Raw genomic sequence first — 19,133 nt, 5'->3', positions numbered from 1 at the left:
ATAATTTTTTTTTTCTATAAAAAGTGCAGACTGTTTCACCGTCGTTAAGACCTGGAAGTGAGCCAGATCTCACTTCCTATCCCACATTGTAAAGTCGTTAAACTTGCCAAACTGTCTGCGGTTTGATACTATTTAGGGGGTTAAGAGAACATTGCTGTTTTTAAATAACTGGATTGACTATCTAAATAAAACAAATTAAATAACTAAAACTGCTCGTTTCCGATGAGGGACGCTGCAGGAGCGCTTGCAGTCCATGTTGCATTTGGGGCAGGCGGAGGGCAGCTCGCTGGTGGTGGATGATCTTGTGCTTGAACAGGTAGGAGGGCTCGGTGAAGCCGAGGTTAACAGTTCTGAAAAAAATATATACTTTTTGTGGTGCAGTATATTTGCGATCTGTGATTGGTAAGTAATGGGGGTCTCGCGCACATTGATGACTTTTCTTTTTTCATTTTTTTAAAAAAACGAATGTATTCATAGGTGGCAAAGCGCTCGGCAACACCTAGTTGGAAGATTTTATGTGGAAAATAGCATTTAAAGTGCACTTAGTCTTTAGTTCTGCCAGACTTCAGGATCAAAAACTTGAGCTGTTTAGAGCAAGCATTTACCACATGTACAGCTGTTGGGTCATTTGCCGTGCAGAGCCCGTGGGCTGCTAGGTGTCCGCATTCTCAGGGGAACTTGTTTGTAAAAGCTGTATTATTTCCATTTGCACACCTGCACTCTTCCACTGAACGATCTGACCAACCATTCTCAACCATGACCGCATCTGTTACTGAATATCCACAGCTTATTGAGGCATTAACCCTTACACACTGTTCAGATTTTATACCTTCCCAGTATGGTCAGGGTCAATTTTGACCCTGACCCAATATTCCCTCTATAACAAGTGTCTATACCAAATTTTGAGCCACTTATCTATTTATACTGTCAAAATAGCCTATCTGACATTAATAAAAGTGTGATTAATCTTTAATTAATGTATCAGAGATTTGTTAGGTTTTACACCACTCATCGTTGGAGAAAAACATACACTATCACACAATATAATATCCTATTTTATCTAAGACGTGAAAAAATAATAGCCAAAAAGAATTAAATATATTTTATTGAAACTGAAAATGGCCAGAACATTCTGGAACTGTGGGATAAATTATGTAACCATTATTATATAACTATTTGTAAACATTGCAACCAGCAAACACTATCCTCACTGCTATAACATAAAAAAAACCTACTGCCTACTATCTAATTATAACTATTAACTATTAATTTAACATTGAATAATATTTAACCAACAAACTAAGCAAAAAAGTAGTTGCTATTTGCAAACTAGTCTTTGCATTCAAAGCAGTGGTGGGAAACTTTGTGTGTGTGGCCCTTGCATATAGTTCTTGCACATTTATTGCAAGTAGCCGGTGTTTTGCAGGACAGAAGTTGCATCTCCTTCTCTTTTGTACCCCTGTTTTGGCCTCTTGGGGACTTGTTGATCAGGGCCAGGTTCAGATTGCTGCACTGCCCTTACCACTGCTGCTGAGAATACCGCGCGGGGAAGGTGTTCTCGCCTTCGCACAGAAGGAGTCACAAGGGCCTTTCCAAGCTCCTCCAAAAAGAACCTCCTCCAGTTCCTCTTGCTTGCCCTCCAGGTAGGGCTCAGGGCACTCCAGATGACAAAAGCATTGTATGTGGAAATGTCAATGTTGTTATGAAATATAGCAAGAGGCCAGCGGGCTGTTCGCCTCTTGCACCTGTATGTGCCTGTGACTTTGTCAAGGTTGTCAACCGCACCCCCCCCCCCCGACCCTTTGTTGACATTATAGTCCAGGATGATGGCTGGTTTTCTGTCCTCCTGATCGCTTACCTCAGCAGCCTTATGTAAAGTGCTCAGGAGGATAACATTCTTGTTCTTCTTTGCCATACACGACACAACTTTGGTGTCATGGGTGAACGCAAACTTAGAAGACAAGACGTCTCTCCCCCTTCTTTTCGTCAGAGCAGGTGCCCGCTTCGGCTTGTTCTGCCTCACAGTACCCACCATCGTGATTTTCTTTTTCAGAAGCGCCTGACCAAGCTCATGGGAGGTGAAGAAGTTGTCACAGATCACGTTGTGTCCTTTCAGCCCCTTCTGTCATGTACAACACGACGCTCATGCCTTGCTTTCTCTCCTGGTCTCCCACAGCTGGTTTCTCAGTATACAGTTGCATATTCCAAGCATAACAGGCTGCCCATACCTTTATCCCATATTTCACTGGCTTGCAACCGGTACGGGTAAAATTTGACTCGGAACAGCTTCAGTGTTGCAAAAATTGTAGCACCTGTACAGAAGTTTAATTTTTTTAACATCTTTTCATTTTTGAGCATTTTGGGTCACTTTAGGAAAAGTCATAAAATTTCGGCTGGAAAAACGGTGTTTAGGGAGTTTTCACCGCGGTCAAAGGTCAAAATTGGTCGGACGATATGTAAGGGTTAAAGCAGTGAGTGTTAAAGTTCACCACTGCGGTCTTCATTAGCGCTACCATTAGTCTCACTCTCTGTCGAATATATACATTAAAATAATCGTGAAAGTTGGTTTACATTTCACGTCAATGAATTACATGAGTTCGATTATAGTGCATGCTTTTCAACTTAACTGGAAGACAGCAATATAGATTGCAGCCATGCAACGTAGCAGGAAGGGACAGATCCGTGAATAAGAACAACTGAACACCGGGGCAATTTTCCAGATGTACAGCTTTAGCTAAATACTTGTTGGTCGTTACGACATTCAACAGATATGAGCTCTACGTGACCTATCCATCAGCTAGCTCACAGACATCAGTAACGTCATGGCTGCATGCATCCTTAACACTTGTACTGTCTTCTGTTGTGGAAATTACTGTGTGCATTAGGGTAGGATATAAAGAGAACGGAGGCAGGCAGAAACCTTACCTTCCACAAAGTAAATACTACTTTTTTTTCCAAGAATGCGGTAGGCCGTGAAAATTCGGGTAAAACGATCAGATTGGGCTCTGTCGTATTAAACGGACATTCCATGTGACATACCACAGAATCGGACGATATGAAACTTTAGGTTTGTCCGTGAGGCTGTGGATGCTCCAGATCTGATAAATTCAGGGGAATGCCGAGCACTTCTGAGGGGAGGGAAACTTATCGGGATAGATAAATGAGGTAATTTAAATGAGTCGAATAAAAGAATATGACAGACAATAACCAGGGCACTTGGGTGGACAGGGATAGAACAGATGAACGTGTGAGAAGGTGGAAAGAAGGGCGACAAGGAGGAAAACAATTAGAGCCCAAAAAAGGCATGAGACGAAATGAGAGTTGGAGGAAATTTCTGTAAAGTGCCTATCTTATCCTAATAGGGGACTATACAATCGACAGATAACACGATAAATGTATACTTTCTTGTTCCCAAAGGAAATTACAGTGTCACGGCAGCGTTACAAGTACAGATATACAAATATTGGAAAAAAGTAAGAAAGAATGAAAATGTTAGCTTAAAATGAGATATACAAAATTTACAAGTCAAAGATTACCAGATCACTTCCCTGGCCTTACGGTGATTTATTATAAAGCCTGACGGCCGAGGGTAAGACTGACCTCATATAATGTTCTTTGGAAGAGCTTAGTTCTCTTTGTCTACTACTGAAAGTGATCCTCTCTTCAGAAAAGGTGGCATGCAGAGGGTGAGAAATATTGTCCAGAATTGCCAGCATTTTCCGGAGGGTCCTTTATTTTACCATAATCTCTAGTGTGTACAGTTTGACTCCTGTGACAGAGCCAGCTTTTTTAATCAGTTTATTGAGCCTGTTGGCATAGCCCTGTTGATGATATTGCCCCAGCACACCACCGCACAGAAGATAATAACTGGATAAATGCTGAAATTGTGCTCAATTATAATTATATAAAGTATTAGGCAAGTCACAGTAGCCCTCTTCTATCAAAACGGAAGCACAAGTAATTCCATATGAATTATTACTTCTGTGTTTCTCGCCACAGAGGATGCCTGAGCTGCACAGAATTTGCAGCATTCCCTGCCTTTGGTTTGCATTTCTAGCTCCTGCAGTTTTTTAGTTCCGTACTGAGACGACATCAGTGCATCCAGACTCAACCTAACATCATGCCCGGGACCGCCTGATACAGTAAGTCACCTTCGCATCATAAGATCCATCTCCCACTGGACGCTGGCTCTACTGGAGCCTGGTTCAGAACAATATAGGACTCGGAAACTGGATTAGAGCAACAGCACCCTCCGCAACCCCGTCCTGGCGACAAAATTCATCAAGGTTATATTCTACATCAGCAATGTTCTATAGAGGTTAATGACATTGGAATCTTTCAAAAAACAGTGTTTATTACTGGTCAGTTGCACACTGCCTATAGTTGAGGGAGTTTTCTTTTCGTTTGCAAGATGTATTGAAATTTCAGTGAGAGGAAGTATGTGGTATAAAAGTAGACTTCCCTTATTGTGTTTCACAGGTTCAGGCCAAAAAAATTGTTCCACTTGAAAACATGGAGGCTGAAGCCACTTACCAGAATATCGAAGATCTTCTTAGTAGTCAAAGTACAGGAGAAACATTGAAACCAGGTAAATATCAGCGATCTAATCGCTACATCGCAAGTGATTCTAATTAAGTACTTGCGCTGGAAATCAGTAATATCTTCAGCTCGATTAATCACAGTAAAAGTGATATTTCTTAAGGCAGGGAGCATGCGCTGTCATAACATTCTAATTCCAAAGTTTACGCCAGAACTAACAGAAATTAAGCAAATGGAGTCAAAACTGCTCCATAATTGTACTGGGAATAGTAGCATATAAGAAAGCAAATAAAGCGGTCAACGACCCATCAGTTGGGAATTTCTTTTTGGCTTGCCCTCAAAGTTGTGGCAGTTTAAAATTAAAGACGTAACTGAGATTTGGAGCGTGGTGAAAGAAATGAGAGGAAAGCGATCTAAGACAGAGGAATATTCCTTATGTCTTGAACCGCGGGTAACCAGGAGGAATGGTGGATTGCCCGTGAATTGCAATACCTCCGTTACCCGCCGAGAAGAGATCTTCGATCCGCTGTAGGCACTTGTGTTTTTTTTTTAACGAAAGATCTGTGTATCTCGCAAGTGCCGTGGGTCATGGCACCAGCAGAATTGCGTCCTAGCTGTCAATTATATATGGAACATAGAAATCCTACAACACAATACAGGCCCTTCGGCCCACAAATTTTGCCAAATATGTCCCTACCTTACACATTACTAGAGTTTCCCATATCCATCTATTTTTCGAAGCTCCATGTACCTATCCAAAAGTCTATAAAAAATCCTATCCTATCTGCCTCCACCACCATTGCCGGCAGCCCATTCCACGCACTCACTACTTTCTGCATAAAAAAATGCTTACCCCTGACATGTCCTCTGCACCTACTTCCAAGCACCTTAAACCTGTGCCCTCTTGTGGCTGCCATTTCAGCCCTGGGAAAAAGCCTCTGACTATCCACACGATCAATGCTTCCATCATCTTATACACCTCTATCAGGTCACCTCTCATCCTCCAACGCTCCAAGGAGAAAAGGCCGATTTCACTCAACCGTGTTCATAAAGCATGCTCCCCAATCCAGGCAATATCCTTGTAATTCTCCTCTGCACCCTTTCTATGGTTTTCACACCCTTCCTGCAGTGCGACGTCCAGAACTGAGCACAGTACTCCAAGTGGGGTCTGGCCAGGGTCCGAGATAGCTGCAACATTACCTCTCGGCTCCTAAATTCAATTCCACGATTGATGAAGGCCAATACACCGTATGCCTTCTTAACCATAGAGTCAACCTGCGCATCTGCTTTGAGCGTCCGATGGACGTGGACCCCAAGATCCCTCTGATCCTCCACACTGCCAAGAGTCTTACTATTAAGACTGCAATCTGCCATCATATTTGACCTATCAAAATGAACCACTTCACACTTATCTGGGTTGAACTCCTTCTGCCACTTCTCAGCCCAGTTTTGCATCCTATCAATGTCCCGCTGCAAGTTCTGCCAGGCATCTAAACTTTCCAAAACACCCCCAACCTTTGTGTCATCAGCAAACTTACTAACCCATCCCTCCACTTCCTCATTCAGGTCATTTATAAAAATCATGAAGAGTAAGTGTCCCAGAACAGATCCCTGAGGCACACCACTGATCACCGACCTCCATGCAGAATATGACGCGTCTACAACCACACTTTGCCTTCTGTTGGCAAGCCAGTTCTGGATCCACAAACAATGCAATGTCCCTCTAGATTCCATGTCTCCTTACTTTCTCAATAAGCCTTGCATGGATTACCTTATCAAATGCCTTGCTGAAATCCATATACACTACAGCTACCGCTCTTCCTTCATCAATGTGTTTAGTCACATCCTCAAAAACTTCAATCAGGCTCGTAAGGCACGGTCTGCCCTTGACAAAGCCATGCAAACTATTCTTAATCATATTATACCTCTCCAAATGTTCATAAATCCCGCCTCTCAGGATATTCTCAATCAAGTTACCAACCACTGAAGTAAGAATGACTGGTCTAAAATTTCCTGGGCTATCTTTACTAGCTCTCTTGAATAAGGCAACAACATCGGCAACCCTGTAATCCTCCGGAACCTCTCCCGTACCCAAACATCATCGCAGAGGCTCAGCAATCTCCTCCCTCGCCTCGCATAGTAGCCTGGGGTACATCTCATTCGACTTGTCCAACCTGATGCTTTCCAAAAGCTCCAGCACATTTTTTTTTCTTAATATCTACATGCTCAAGCTTTCCCACCCGCTGCAAGTCATCACTACAATCACCAAGATCCTTTTCCATAGTGAATACTGAAGTAAAATACTGAAGCACCTCTGCTATTTCCTCCGGTTCCAATCTCACTTTACCACTGTCACACTTGATAGGTCCTATTCTATATCGTCTTATCCTCTTGCTCTTCACATGCTTGTAGAATGCCTTGGAGTTTTCCTTGATCCTGCCCGCCAAGGCCTTCTCACGCCCCCTTTTGGCTCTCCTAATTTCCTTCTTAAGCTCCTTCCCGTTAGCCTCATAATCTTCTAGATCTCTTACATTACCTAGCTCTCTGAACCATTCGTAAGCTTTTCTTTTCTTCTTGACTAGATTTACTGCAGCCTTTGCATACCACGGTTCCTGTACCCTACCATAACTTCCCTGTGTCTTTGGAAAATGCCTATGCAGAACTCCACACAAACATCCCCTGAACATTTGTCACATTTCTTCCGTACCTTTCCCTGAGAACATCTGTTCTCAATTTAAGCTTCCAAGTACCTGCCTGATAGCCTCATAATTTCCCTTACTCCAATTAAACGCTTTTCTAACTTGTCTGTTCCTATGTCTCTCCAATGCTATTGTAAAGGAGATAGAATTATGATCACTATCTCCAGAATGCTCTTCCACTGACAGATCTGACACATGACCAGGTTCATTTCCCAATACCAAATCAAGTACAGTCTCTGCTCTTGTAGGCTTATCTACATATTGTGTCACGAAATCTTCCTGAACATACCTAACAAATTCCCCCCATCTAAACCCCTTGCTCTAGGGAGATGCTAATCGATATTTGGGAAATTAAAATCTCCACAACGACAACTCTGTTATTATTACACCTTTCCAAGATCTGTTTCCCTATCTGCTCCTCGATATTACTACTGGGCGACCTATAAAAACACCCAGTAGAGTTATTGACTCATTCCTGTTCCTAACCTGCACCCACAGAGACTCCGTAGACAATCCCTCCATGACGTCCACCTTTTCTGGAGCTGTGACACTGTATCTGATCAACAGTGCTACGCCCCCACCTCTTTTACTTCCCTCACTGTCCATTTCTAAAACATCTAAAACCCGGCACTTGAAGTAAACATTCCTGTCCCTGAGCCTTCCAATTCTCTGTAGTGGCCACCACATCATAGCTCCAAGTACTGATCCACGCTCTATGCTCATCCATTTTGTTCACAATGCTCCTCGCGTTAAAATAGACACATCTGAAACCATCGGTCTTAGCGCGTCCCTTCTTTATCACCTGCCTATGCTCCCTCACACACTGTCTCCAAGCGCTCTCTATATTTGAACCAACCGTCTGTTCCCCGGTCTCTTCAGTTCGGTTCCCAACCCCCAAGAATTCTAGATTAAACTCTCCCCAGTAGCCTTAGCAAACCTCCTCGCCAGGATATTGGTCCCCCTGAGATTTTCGACACTTCTTTCACCGCACCGTTAGAAACAACCACGTGGAAACATGGGTCAGTGAATGGAGGAGAATGCTGGCAGCAGGACCCTGTACATCTCAAATTAAGACGCCAACCTGGAGGCAATAACTACCGGGTGTCACATAATTTGTTGCATTCCACGTGGTTTAAAAATACTTGAGAGTACTGAATAGAGTGCAGATTGACTGAACCGAAAATATCCCACCTGTAGCTGCAGCGATGTCTGTAACATCGAGCAAATAATCCCCCGGCTCAAAAACGCACAAGTATAAACCCGGGGATCACAGGGTTGTTAGTTTAATCTCGGTGTTGGGAGCGATTACAGAAAATTGATCTGTGTCAGGAATAAAAGTCACAAGGACAAAAAATATTTGTATGAGGGCTTGCAAACACCGAGAGACTTACGAGGCATCTATTGCCACGACTGTCTTCAACTAGAGTTGTTATTCCACGAAAAGGGATCAGCCATTTCGATTGATAACAAAACTTTGCTGACATAAGCTCTCTGAAATCAATTCAATAACATAAGTTTTTCATGTCGTAAGCGATGAAATCGATGTACGTCATTCGGCTTCTGGAACAAAATCGAGACAAATATCATTTAACCTTGGTCTGTCGTGGTCCGGTCTGTGAAATCCACATTCCAGTTCACGGTCTGTTCAATCGTAACTTATTCTAAAGTTTCCGGTTTTCCCTTGTCCTGTTGTATGTCTTAATTGAGGCACATGATTTTCATTTTAGGCTGGTTACATAAACAGCTCCTGGGTTCAGCTTCAGGTGCTGGACTGTTCCCTTCCCTTCCTCTTCCTTCTGTAGCCCTTGGCTGTTGCCTCGACTGCTACCTTTCGCCTGAAGCCTCGCCTGCGTCCTCGCCTATTCTCGCCGTCAAGTTCTACCGCTGGTGCAAGACCGGAGCCTTTCCGTGTCTAGATAAGGAACTCTCTTTCGTTGTTTAGAACTGTCTCTGCGTCCATGCCTTCGCTCGGTAGGTCCGGCCGTTTGTCGCTAGCTAGTATTGGGAACCGTCTCTGTCTCTATGCCTTCGCTAAATTACCTGGGCTGTGTGTTCTGCGTTCCCGTTCTACCTCGATTAATGCTCTGTGTTCCCGTTCTAACTCGACCAAGGCTCTGTGTTATCAAGACAGAGCCTTGGTCGAGTTAGAAAGTCAAGGCTTCGTGTTCTCGTCCTGTCCATGTGCCTAGACCAGCCCGGTACTTGGGTTCTCTAGTCCTGTGCTGGGGTTCCCTCGTCCTGTCTAGGCGTCTCACGTCTAGTCCTGTTGTCACTCCTCGTCCGGTAGCCACGTCTTGTCCTCGCCTATATCCGGGGTCCGAGCCCAAGTCAAGACCCAGGTTCCGGGTCCCAGGCCAGTCTCTGGCCAGGAGTCCTTGCCAGGTTCCAAGTTCCTAATTCCTCGTCCAGGTCCCGCTCTTCTAGTCTAGTTCTAGCCCAGGATCTGTATCCTAGCCTCGTCCAGGGCCTGTATCTTGACCAGCGTCGTTTCTTCCCTACTTCCCTTGCTTGCTTGACACACCTAATCCTGTTCCAAGTGCTTCAGTGTCTGTGTATTGCATTTGGGTCCGCCACCAGCGCCCCTTTATGACATGGTCAGCATCAGAGGGGTAATAGTTATTACAGTCTTTTCAACTGGATTGAGTAACCCAGAATTCATGAAGTGTTACAATCAATGGAAGTGAAGAAGTCAAGACAGAGCGATATATGGAATTAATAAGGAAAAGGAAAATTGACGAATGTTGTTCGACTTTTGCTTAATTGAACAAATGAAAGATTGTGTTTTGTATAATTGCGTAAAACTTCCAGGAGTTTTTTCTTATTAGAGTACATATATATCATGATATAATCCTGAGATTCATTTTCGTAAGAACATCCCTAATAAATCCATAACAGAATAATAAACCTAATAGGTTCAATGAATGTTTGCACCAACTTAGTCTTTCAAGCTGTGTGGAAAGGACAAGAAACTATTTAAATATAAAAAAGAAAGAAATAATAATAATAAATAAACAATAAATGTCGCAAAAATGAGGTGAAAAGTCGTTGAAAGTGAGTCCATATTTTGTTGGAACATTTCAGTGATGGCACAAGTGAAGTCGAGTGCATTTATTCTTTTGGTTCAGGAGCCTCATGGTTGAGGGGCAATAACTATCCCTGAACCTGAAGCGACTGTACATTCTTCCTGATGGCAGTAGCGAGATGAGAGAATGCCTTGTTGAGTTATGGCGATCCTGATGATGGACCGCAATGTTTTCACGGTCAAAGTGAACTTAGAGGGCATTAAGCTCATCTAGAAGTGAAGCCCTGTAGTCGCCTGCACAGTTCGGATTTCCATGTTTTTCTGTTAGGACTTAAAAACTGACGCGATATTTATTACCATTGAACCATAGAGCCATAGAAACAGGCCCTCTGGCCCTTCTTGGCTGTGCCCTTATTGGTCAATCAGCCCTTCATGTTTAAAGTTTGCAGTCTACTTCAAGGTTGGGTTTCCTGTTGTACTTTAGGCGATGATTTTAACTTGCATTTTGCAGAGTGTCGTGTTCAGCAATTGACGAATTTGCGAAGAAAGCAATCTCCCCGAATCGTCTACACTCTCGTGGCCATCTCGATCACACTTTCCGTTCTGGCGCTTGGCATTGCAGTAATCCGGAGTAAGATTTTTTTTTTTAATATGGGACATTGACACTAAAAATGTGAATTATCAGAGCTGATTTAAGATATGCACAATCGACTAGATATTAGCAATGTGGCTGGATAAATTCAAAGGTGGCTGAGTGACAACAGCTTTTATGTTCATTTGGGGTTCCTGTGTAGAAGGCGACAGAATATGCCGAGAAAGTTAGAATGCAGCAGTCACCACAGACACAGAGTTGTCAGCTCAAAGACATTTCTTCCCCATTTCTTTGGTGTGGTATATAACCTATGTGATGAAACCATAACTCATGTATTTAAAGTTACAGTGCATCAATGTTATTTGGAATAGTTGGCATTGTAGAAGTGACAAATCCGAACAATTTTCAATACTTCTCCCCATTGTCTATCTTGTCCCGTGACGTACATGTTGTGGGATATGAAAAGCCGGAGGAAAATCGAATTTGCTGTAGTGGAAAGACCCCAAAACAGGTGATGTTAGCGGATCTAGAATGGCCAATTACAGGAGCCTGGATCCGTGCTGTACAGCATGACCGTTTTTTCTGTCTGGTCAAGCTGCTGCGTCACCCTGCTCCAGTAAGACCCTGAACCTGGGAATTAAAGCACTATTAGTACCTAAAAATCTAAAGTAGAACCAGAAAAATTTTAGAAACGGTCACTGGGTCAGTCTGCATTTGGGGAAGCAAGAACATATTTGATAATCCTTGTTGAAGACCCTTAATCAGCACCGGGAAATGGGGAAAACAAATTCGTCTAAGTTGCGAATAAGGTGCGAAAAGTATGAAATCTCTGTGATGGGATTGATCCAGGTTTCATCTGATTCGTCATTGCGGCAGCAGGATAGCAGTGAAACACCCAAGAGTGCATAAATATTTGTGAAATGCAAAACTAATACAGTATCCCAAAGGTGAATCTGAAAATGATGAGAATGACTGCTTCAAAATCATAAATATCTAAATGTAGACTTCCAGGAAAAAGGCGTAGAAAAGTTCTATCAGACATTGTACAAATCAATATCGAGCCGGGAGGCTACAGTATTCAGAGACGGGACATGAGGGATTGTTCCTTTTGTCTGATCTTGGCGATGGGTCTGGGAAAGAGTGCCTTTGTGGACTGAATTATTCTGCCCCGCAACGCACTCATCTAAAATGCCCTTGAATTCTCCAGTTCAGTGCAGCCCACACTATGAGCTCCCAATTCAGTAACTGCAGTTCAAGCGCTAAGAAGTGCATTTCAATCGCTGCTCCTCCTGGTAGGCCTGCGTAGTTTGCTAGATGTTGAGATGGGAAAAGGTAAAAGTGTTGGTGTTGCATCTTCAATGGTTGCATCAGAACGTGTTGAAAGAAAGGCTTTGTTTTATGGAGACAGAACGACAGGCCAGTCAAACGCAGATGAAACTGTTTCGTCGCAATTCGGAAAAGAGACTAGACAATATGTTCCTGATAGTGACTGGTTGTTGAAGGTGGCTGAAATTGTGAAGGGCGATTGCAAACTGTAATTGCTTCTGGGATTAAAGTTGAGAACTTTATGTTTGTTCTCTCCGGAGTGTAAAAAACAGATTTTTGCCCTCAATCGCTCTGTCTAATATGGTAGACGGAAGCTATGTTGAATATCCTGAACTCTGCTTCAAATATCCAGGAGATAGGAATCTTAAATGGCATGGCTCGCCACGTTTTCATGATTCCATCTTCCGACCCCAACGTATGACATCGCGGCTTCCTTTTGTGGCATCGGCCAAACACAATTTTGACATCATTCACCCTTTGCCGATAATGTCACGCTTCCCTTTCCGACATTGTTTATCACTGGGGCTTTGGCTAAAATTATCCATGACTATAAATCACTTGTTGCTGCTGCTGTCCGTCTTGCTCACTGCTTAATTTCGTCGCTTCCCCTTCCCAATGATAAAATACAGCTAGTGTATGATGTAAGACAACACAATGACATATGATGTCACTCACCTCCAATATGTAAATAATAGTTTCCCTCTTTCTGTAACATTATCGTCAAGTTGAAGTGACTTCCAATCAATCTATGACCTTCCTACCCCTCAAAAGCCGTGTGAAGTCTCAGTTCGCTGATGTCCCTCCTAGTCAGTTGCGCACCCACCCATTTATGTGCCATGAGATATGTTTTCTTTATGTCACAAATTTCATCATCCAGTTTATTTGTGACACTGTGATTCCGGCTCAGAAAATTAAGTGGTGTATCTAGAGAAAGATGTACGGGTCGGGTCCCCGAGTTTGGGGCTGCAAGCGTTTAGGCAGCTTAAGGTCATGTATGGTTCGAAGAGTCGCGCGTCTATGATATGTAAGTTTGGGCACTATCCAGCAAGTGGAGTCTGTAATTCGTGAGGTAGGAACTTGGGGGTTTTCTGCAGTTTCTAGGCTGTTTGGATTAATGGTCTGTGTGGAGTACAGTTGGAAATCAAGGTGATTCGGTGTCTAGGAATGCGATGTGTAACTTCGCTGTAAATCTCCATTTCCACTTTCTAGTGGTGGGTTAGGACTGGTGATTCAACAATGCAAACATCGTCTGCAAGAGAGTGTGACATTGATGAGAATAGCTTGTAGTAACAGCAGCGAGGTATGTTCGCAACAGTGTAGTGACAAAGCAGGAGCTGGAAATTCAATTAATCGTGACTATATTTGTAAACGAAAACGAAAACAGAGACCAGATGACTCTCAATTTGAAGCATTACATCCTGGTTGTAATTTTCTATTCTTCAGGCGGAGAATTTAAAACCACAGTAGCATTCTGCAATTTATCTCCAGTAAATCACCCCCCGCCACACCTTCTACCCATTGCAAAATAATATCACAAACTATCCTGTCTTTTCCCGACATATAAAAATTGGATCTTGATTCCATCCTTGCGAATCCTCTCTGCTTCCAGTACTTCACAAATCTCTTGTAATATGGTTCCAAAGGTTGTGGTATTCCATTTACTCTGATAATTTATGCTCTGAATTACGCGGTGGGCTATTCTACTTGCAGTCTAAGCAAATATGTGAAATTCAAGGCCTCATTCTATTTCAGTAACCAAGATGGCGAGTGAATTCAACTTTGCCCTCAATGGTTTCCAGACTGAACTTTCCTGGTGGAAACATAATGGTGAGTGCGAACTCAAATCTGTTGGACTCTTTTTCTTCTGTTCAGAGAGTTCTGTCTTTGATCTGGTCCTCCAACTATTCTCTAGATCTTTGTCCTGAGGCCACCCAAACAGAATTTCAGGGCATTGAATTGCTTCCCTGCAGCATCGCATCAGTCCAGCTCATTGATATCTCTCCTCAGATCTGTGAAATTTTGCTGCTGTTTTATGATATTATATGGTATCACCTCGGTGGAATTCGAAGGCAAAATATATAGTGAGAAAGTGAAATTTGGAGACTGGAGATATAGGAGAGTAGAATAAGATGGGTGGAGGAGAGAAACGGTAATTGCGGCAGAGGAGCATGAAGTCGTTCGAGACCACAGGAAGGTGAAGAAGAAGAGATGTGGATGAGGACAGAGGACTAATTAGTTAATGGAAGTCAATAACTGGAGTTCATAAAGAAGAGCGGTGACATTTGCGGAGCTGGCGTTTGTTGGAGAGACGAACAGCTGTCAGATGTGGGAGATAGGGTGGGATTTTGCTATCGGTGTTGGCAGTGTAGAGGGGGAGGGTGGGTTCTAGATTGTGGTGAAGAGTTTGTGTCGTTTTCCTAAATAAGGTGTATGTCTATGACTTAACCAAGCCACGTTCAATGGCCGCATTTAGATACTTAGTAACAAAATCTTTTACTAGCCTCTGTGCAGTCTATTCCAGTGCCTTCAGTGTACATCTTTACTTCAAAAGCATGTTTTCGTCCCCATAGCATATAGATGAAGCATGGCCGTTATAAGAATTACCCTACATTCATTGTACAATCAAAATCGGGCATTGGCACTGCGTCAATGCCATTCCTACCTCTTACTTATACGACGCACAGATGTAATGTTTCAGAGGCACGTGCTTGAAAATTGGACCAGCACTGAACCGGACCTTGGTTTATTCTACTGGTCAAAATCTGGACTCTGAAATTCCGAGTTGACTACACCGTATTTCGGCGTCTTGCTGCCTTTCTATTCTATTCTTACTGTAGCTGGCTGACTGCAAAACGGTTTTTAGGTTTGGGGAGGTCCACATTCCAGTGCAATGTGATTGCATTTTGAGATTCTGCATTGGTCTGCATCCAGATTTTAACCATTTCCCGATAATACGCTAACATCTCAATGAGTTCTCAAGTATACTGCCATCAGTGAGAGTTGGGTGCTAACTAACCGGACCAAAACAGTTTATTATATTCTGCACTACCATTGGCCGAATATTAAAGACATAAAACTCCTACATTGGATGAGAGAATATGAAAAACATGGCTGAACAAGTGAGGCAGATTAGACGGTTCCAGTGAGTTATGCTAGTTATATTGTTCTCAGGATATTTCCTGGTTAACGTACTAATTCCCAATGCAAAAGCAAAATGTGGGAATATATATTCGGTCATCAATATTAAAAGTATGCGGACGATACAGATAGATTAAATGATGGAAATCTGAAAAATAAAATTAAACATGAAAAATATCAGTTTATGCACTTCACTGAAGGCAGAGGCTTAATGGTGAAATATTGAAAGTAAGGTAAAGGACGATATTTTAATTAACTGAACATGTAACAGAGGACAGCAGTTTGTGGTTTATTCGTCGTTATTGCAGGTGGTTTGGTGAGTTGAATTGAGGAAGATGTTCTAATTTTATAAGGCCATGGTAAGACCATGCCGAATGCACTGTGACGTTTTGGCTCTTTTCTTTTAGAAAATATATAATGACACCGAAAGCAATCAGACGAGATGCATTAGGGTAGCCCCTCCAATTATAAATTTGCTCCCTCAAGAATTGCTAAATCGGATGTATCAGAATCATTTAGTTAGAATACTGAGGGCTGCTCCTGAGAGGGCATGTCAGATAGATGGCGAGCTGATGAGCATCATGAAGGAAGGAACATTCAGCTTAACGGTTTTCACGTTGAAATCATCATCTCCTGACATATTACAAGCTGCAAGATTGTAAAAAAAAACATTTAAAGGATACTTGTCATAAAGGCATAAAGGGGTGGGGGCGCTGGTGGCTGACCCAAATGCAAAACACAGACACTGAAGTACTAGGAACAGGACTTGACTAGAGAGCTGGAACTAGAATATAGATTTGGGCTAGGACGTTGGCTAGGCAAGCGGGACCAGGACAAGGAACTGGGAACTAGGAGCCTGGGCTTGGACTCCGAACCGGAGACTGGAAAAGAATCCAGAACCTGGGTCTTGATTCGGGCTCAGATCCCAGAACTAGGCGAGGACATGACGTGGCTACAGGACTGGACATGGTTTGGGTTCTTCGAGGCGAGAACATGATCAAGCTTGGGTTCGGACTCCGAGCCAGAGACTGGACAAGGACCTAGAACCTGGGTCTTTTCTTGGGCTCAGACTCCAGAACTAGGCGAAGACATGACGTGACCTTGGGAGACAGGACTAGGCGAGGCTACAGGACAGAACGAGAGACTCCTGGAAAAGACAAAGAAACTCCAGTACAGGACGAGGGAACTGCAGCACAGGACGAAGAACATGGACAGGACGAGAACACGAAGCCTTGACTTGGTCCTCAGGAACAGCCGAACCTTGGACTTGGGACGACAGGAACCTCGGAACCTTGGACTTGGGACGACAGGAACGCAGAATACAGAGCCCTGGTCGGGGAGACAGGAACATGGAACACAAAGCCGGCACCCTTCCTTAGGAACAGGATATAGGGCCGGGTCTCATACACAGAACACAGAGAGACAGTTCCTAACACAAGGTAGCAGCAAACGGCCAGACCTACCTAGCAAATGCGTGGACACAGAGACAGTTCCAAACAACGATAGACAGTTCCTCATCTAGACACAGCAAGGCTACGGTCTTGCTCCAGCAGTTGAACTCGACAACGGTCCAGGCGAAGGTTGCAGGCGAGGCTTCGGGCGAGGCAAGGGTTGCAGGCGAGGGAAGGCTTCAGGCGATGCAAGGCTTCAGGTGAGGCAAGGCTACAGACACTGGTTTCAGGGCAAGGCTACAGAAGGAAGGGGCTGAGAAGGGATTCAGATGAAGGGTTTTGATGGGAACAATACAGTAGCCAAGTCCTGGTCTCCGGAGGTATTTATGTATCTGCCCAAACGAGAATCGTGTGCCTCAATTAGAGCACCTAACAGAACAAAGGAAAATCAGAAACCCTGGAATAAGGATCGATGAACCGGTCCGTGAACTGGAATGCGGAGCTCATGGACCGGGGGATGATGATACTAGATTAGAGTGGTGTAGCAAAATCTCGAAGAGCATGGTAAACCCCTCTTTATAATATCTTCCGTACACTGCGGTAATTGGATAATTGCAGTCTTTTAGAGAGACAATACATGGATTAGGGTGAAAGGATTATACAGCACAGAAACGTCCGGTCCCGTCCCGTCACGTCTTCAAAATAAAAGCTCGCTGAGTTCTATAGACATGATATTCCACGCACACTTTACTTGAAAATTCGGGGAATTGAAAGCAATAGTGAACAGTCAGAGTAGAGGAGCCGAGGCGTTGAACGGAGTAGCTAGAATGTGTCTGGCTTGCGGACTCAAATAATTACATCTATTTCTAAGTATCCATCCTGTTTTATTCTCACGCTCAGGAATCCAGCTAATTACCCATTCCCGATTATCTCCACCTGTATAAGTGAAGCTTATGGTAAATCTAGGCTTCCTGACTCTCAGTATTACTCCAGAGATCGCCAACTTTCTCTAATCAACTGGTATCTCAACAGTGAATTCGATATATCATTAAAGCCCTTTTCTCACGAAGGTATCTTGAGTCTCATTTAATTTCTTCAGATGTAATCAGCAGAGGGTAAATTTGAATCAAGTTTCCAGGTCCGGTATGTGAGACAGAAAATGCTAACAGCTAGTAAAGTCCAATAATCATTCATCTGCAAACAGTAAAAATTCTACAAAAAATTCATGTGATTCATGTGCCAGAAACTACAAAACTAAGTATTCGAAATAGGGATAGAGGAAGGGTGGGGCGGGGGGGGGGGAGGTTGGAATTACCGAAAGTTGGATGTTCATACCAAGGGGCTGGAGAGTACCTAGACGGCATATGAGGTGTTGCTCCTCCAACCTGAGTTTAGCCTCATCATGGCAGTAGAGGAGGCCATGTACGGACATATCTGAATGGGAGTGGGAAGCAGAGTTGAAGTGGGTGGCTACCGGGAAATCCTGTCTGTTGTGGCGGACGGAGTGGAGGTGCTGGACGAAGTGGTCCCCCAATCTGCGTCGGGTTTCCCTCCCCCTCCCTTCCTCTATCCCTGTTTCACATCACCTCCCTTATAGTTCCGCCTCCTTCTAGTATTGTTCTTCTGCCAATCACCTCCCTGCTTCCCCTCCCCCACCACTTTGTCTTAAAAATTACTGTTTTTTTCAACTACAAGCATTCTTCAAACCCTCCCCAGAGTTCTTCCTTCAGTCCTGAGGAAGAGTTTCGGCCCGAAACGTCGACTAATCTTTTCAACTGATGCTGACTGATCTGCTGAGTTCCTCCAGCACATTGTGAGTGTTCCTGCTACATTAATCGCTGGATGAACTGCAGCTTCACCGTCGGTGCAATATTTCCCGAGACCTTGCATGGTATCAACAGGCCTCGTTATACTTCAGCTGCTACCCACGGCAGATTTAACAACTGTACAGAACATAGAGCAGTACAGGCCAGGAGCAGGCCATTCAGCCCACAATATTTTGTTGAAGGAGCTAAAGAGCATGTCAGAAACACCCAGACACTAATCCCTCTAACCTACTCAAGACAATATCCCTCCATCTTGCCTACATCATGTCCTTATCTAAACGTCTCTTAAAAGCCTCTAGCGTATCTGTCGCTACCACCAGAACAGGCTACGTATTCCAGGCATCCACCACTCTCAGCGTAAAAGATTCCTCCTCATACCCCCTTGAAACTACCTATTCTGACTTTCAGTGCATGCCCCACGGTATTAGACATTTCAGCGCTGTCTGGGTTTTTGGAGGGGCAGTTCAGTGGCAGCGTTATATTAGTATATGTCTTCCGCACATTTTTGTTATACGATTAGTTTACGTATTGTAGGTGGGAACTTGATACCTTCTGAAATCTACTTCACACACACACACACACACACACACACACACACAC

General features: G+C 43.6%; 1 protein-coding gene across 1 annotated transcript in view; it reads left to right on the top strand.

The window, feature by feature from the left end:
- The first annotated feature begins 236 nt into the window (after nucleotides 1-236).
- LOC140191187 (hepatic lectin-like) overlaps nucleotides 237-19,133 on the top strand; it is a 45,084-nt gene continuing 26,187 nt past the window's right edge. The window contains exons 1-4 of the mRNA XM_072248346.1: nucleotides 237-316; nucleotides 4,480-4,588; nucleotides 10,772-10,891; nucleotides 13,931-14,005. Coding sequence (XP_072104447.1) covers nucleotides 254-316; nucleotides 4,480-4,588; nucleotides 10,772-10,891; nucleotides 13,931-14,005 — 367 coding nt within the window. The 5' untranslated portion in view covers nucleotides 237-253. The remainder of the gene's footprint in view (nucleotides 317-4,479; nucleotides 4,589-10,771; nucleotides 10,892-13,930; nucleotides 14,006-19,133) is intronic.

The sequence above is a fragment of the Mobula birostris genome, chromosome 32 (assembly GCF_030028105.1).
Source record: "Mobula birostris isolate sMobBir1 chromosome 32, sMobBir1.hap1, whole genome shotgun sequence".
NCBI classification, from domain to species: Eukaryota; Metazoa; Chordata; class Chondrichthyes; order Myliobatiformes; family Myliobatidae; genus Mobula; species Mobula birostris.
Note: the sequence above shows the minus strand (reverse complement) of the source record. Positions and strands in the feature narration are given on the sequence as shown.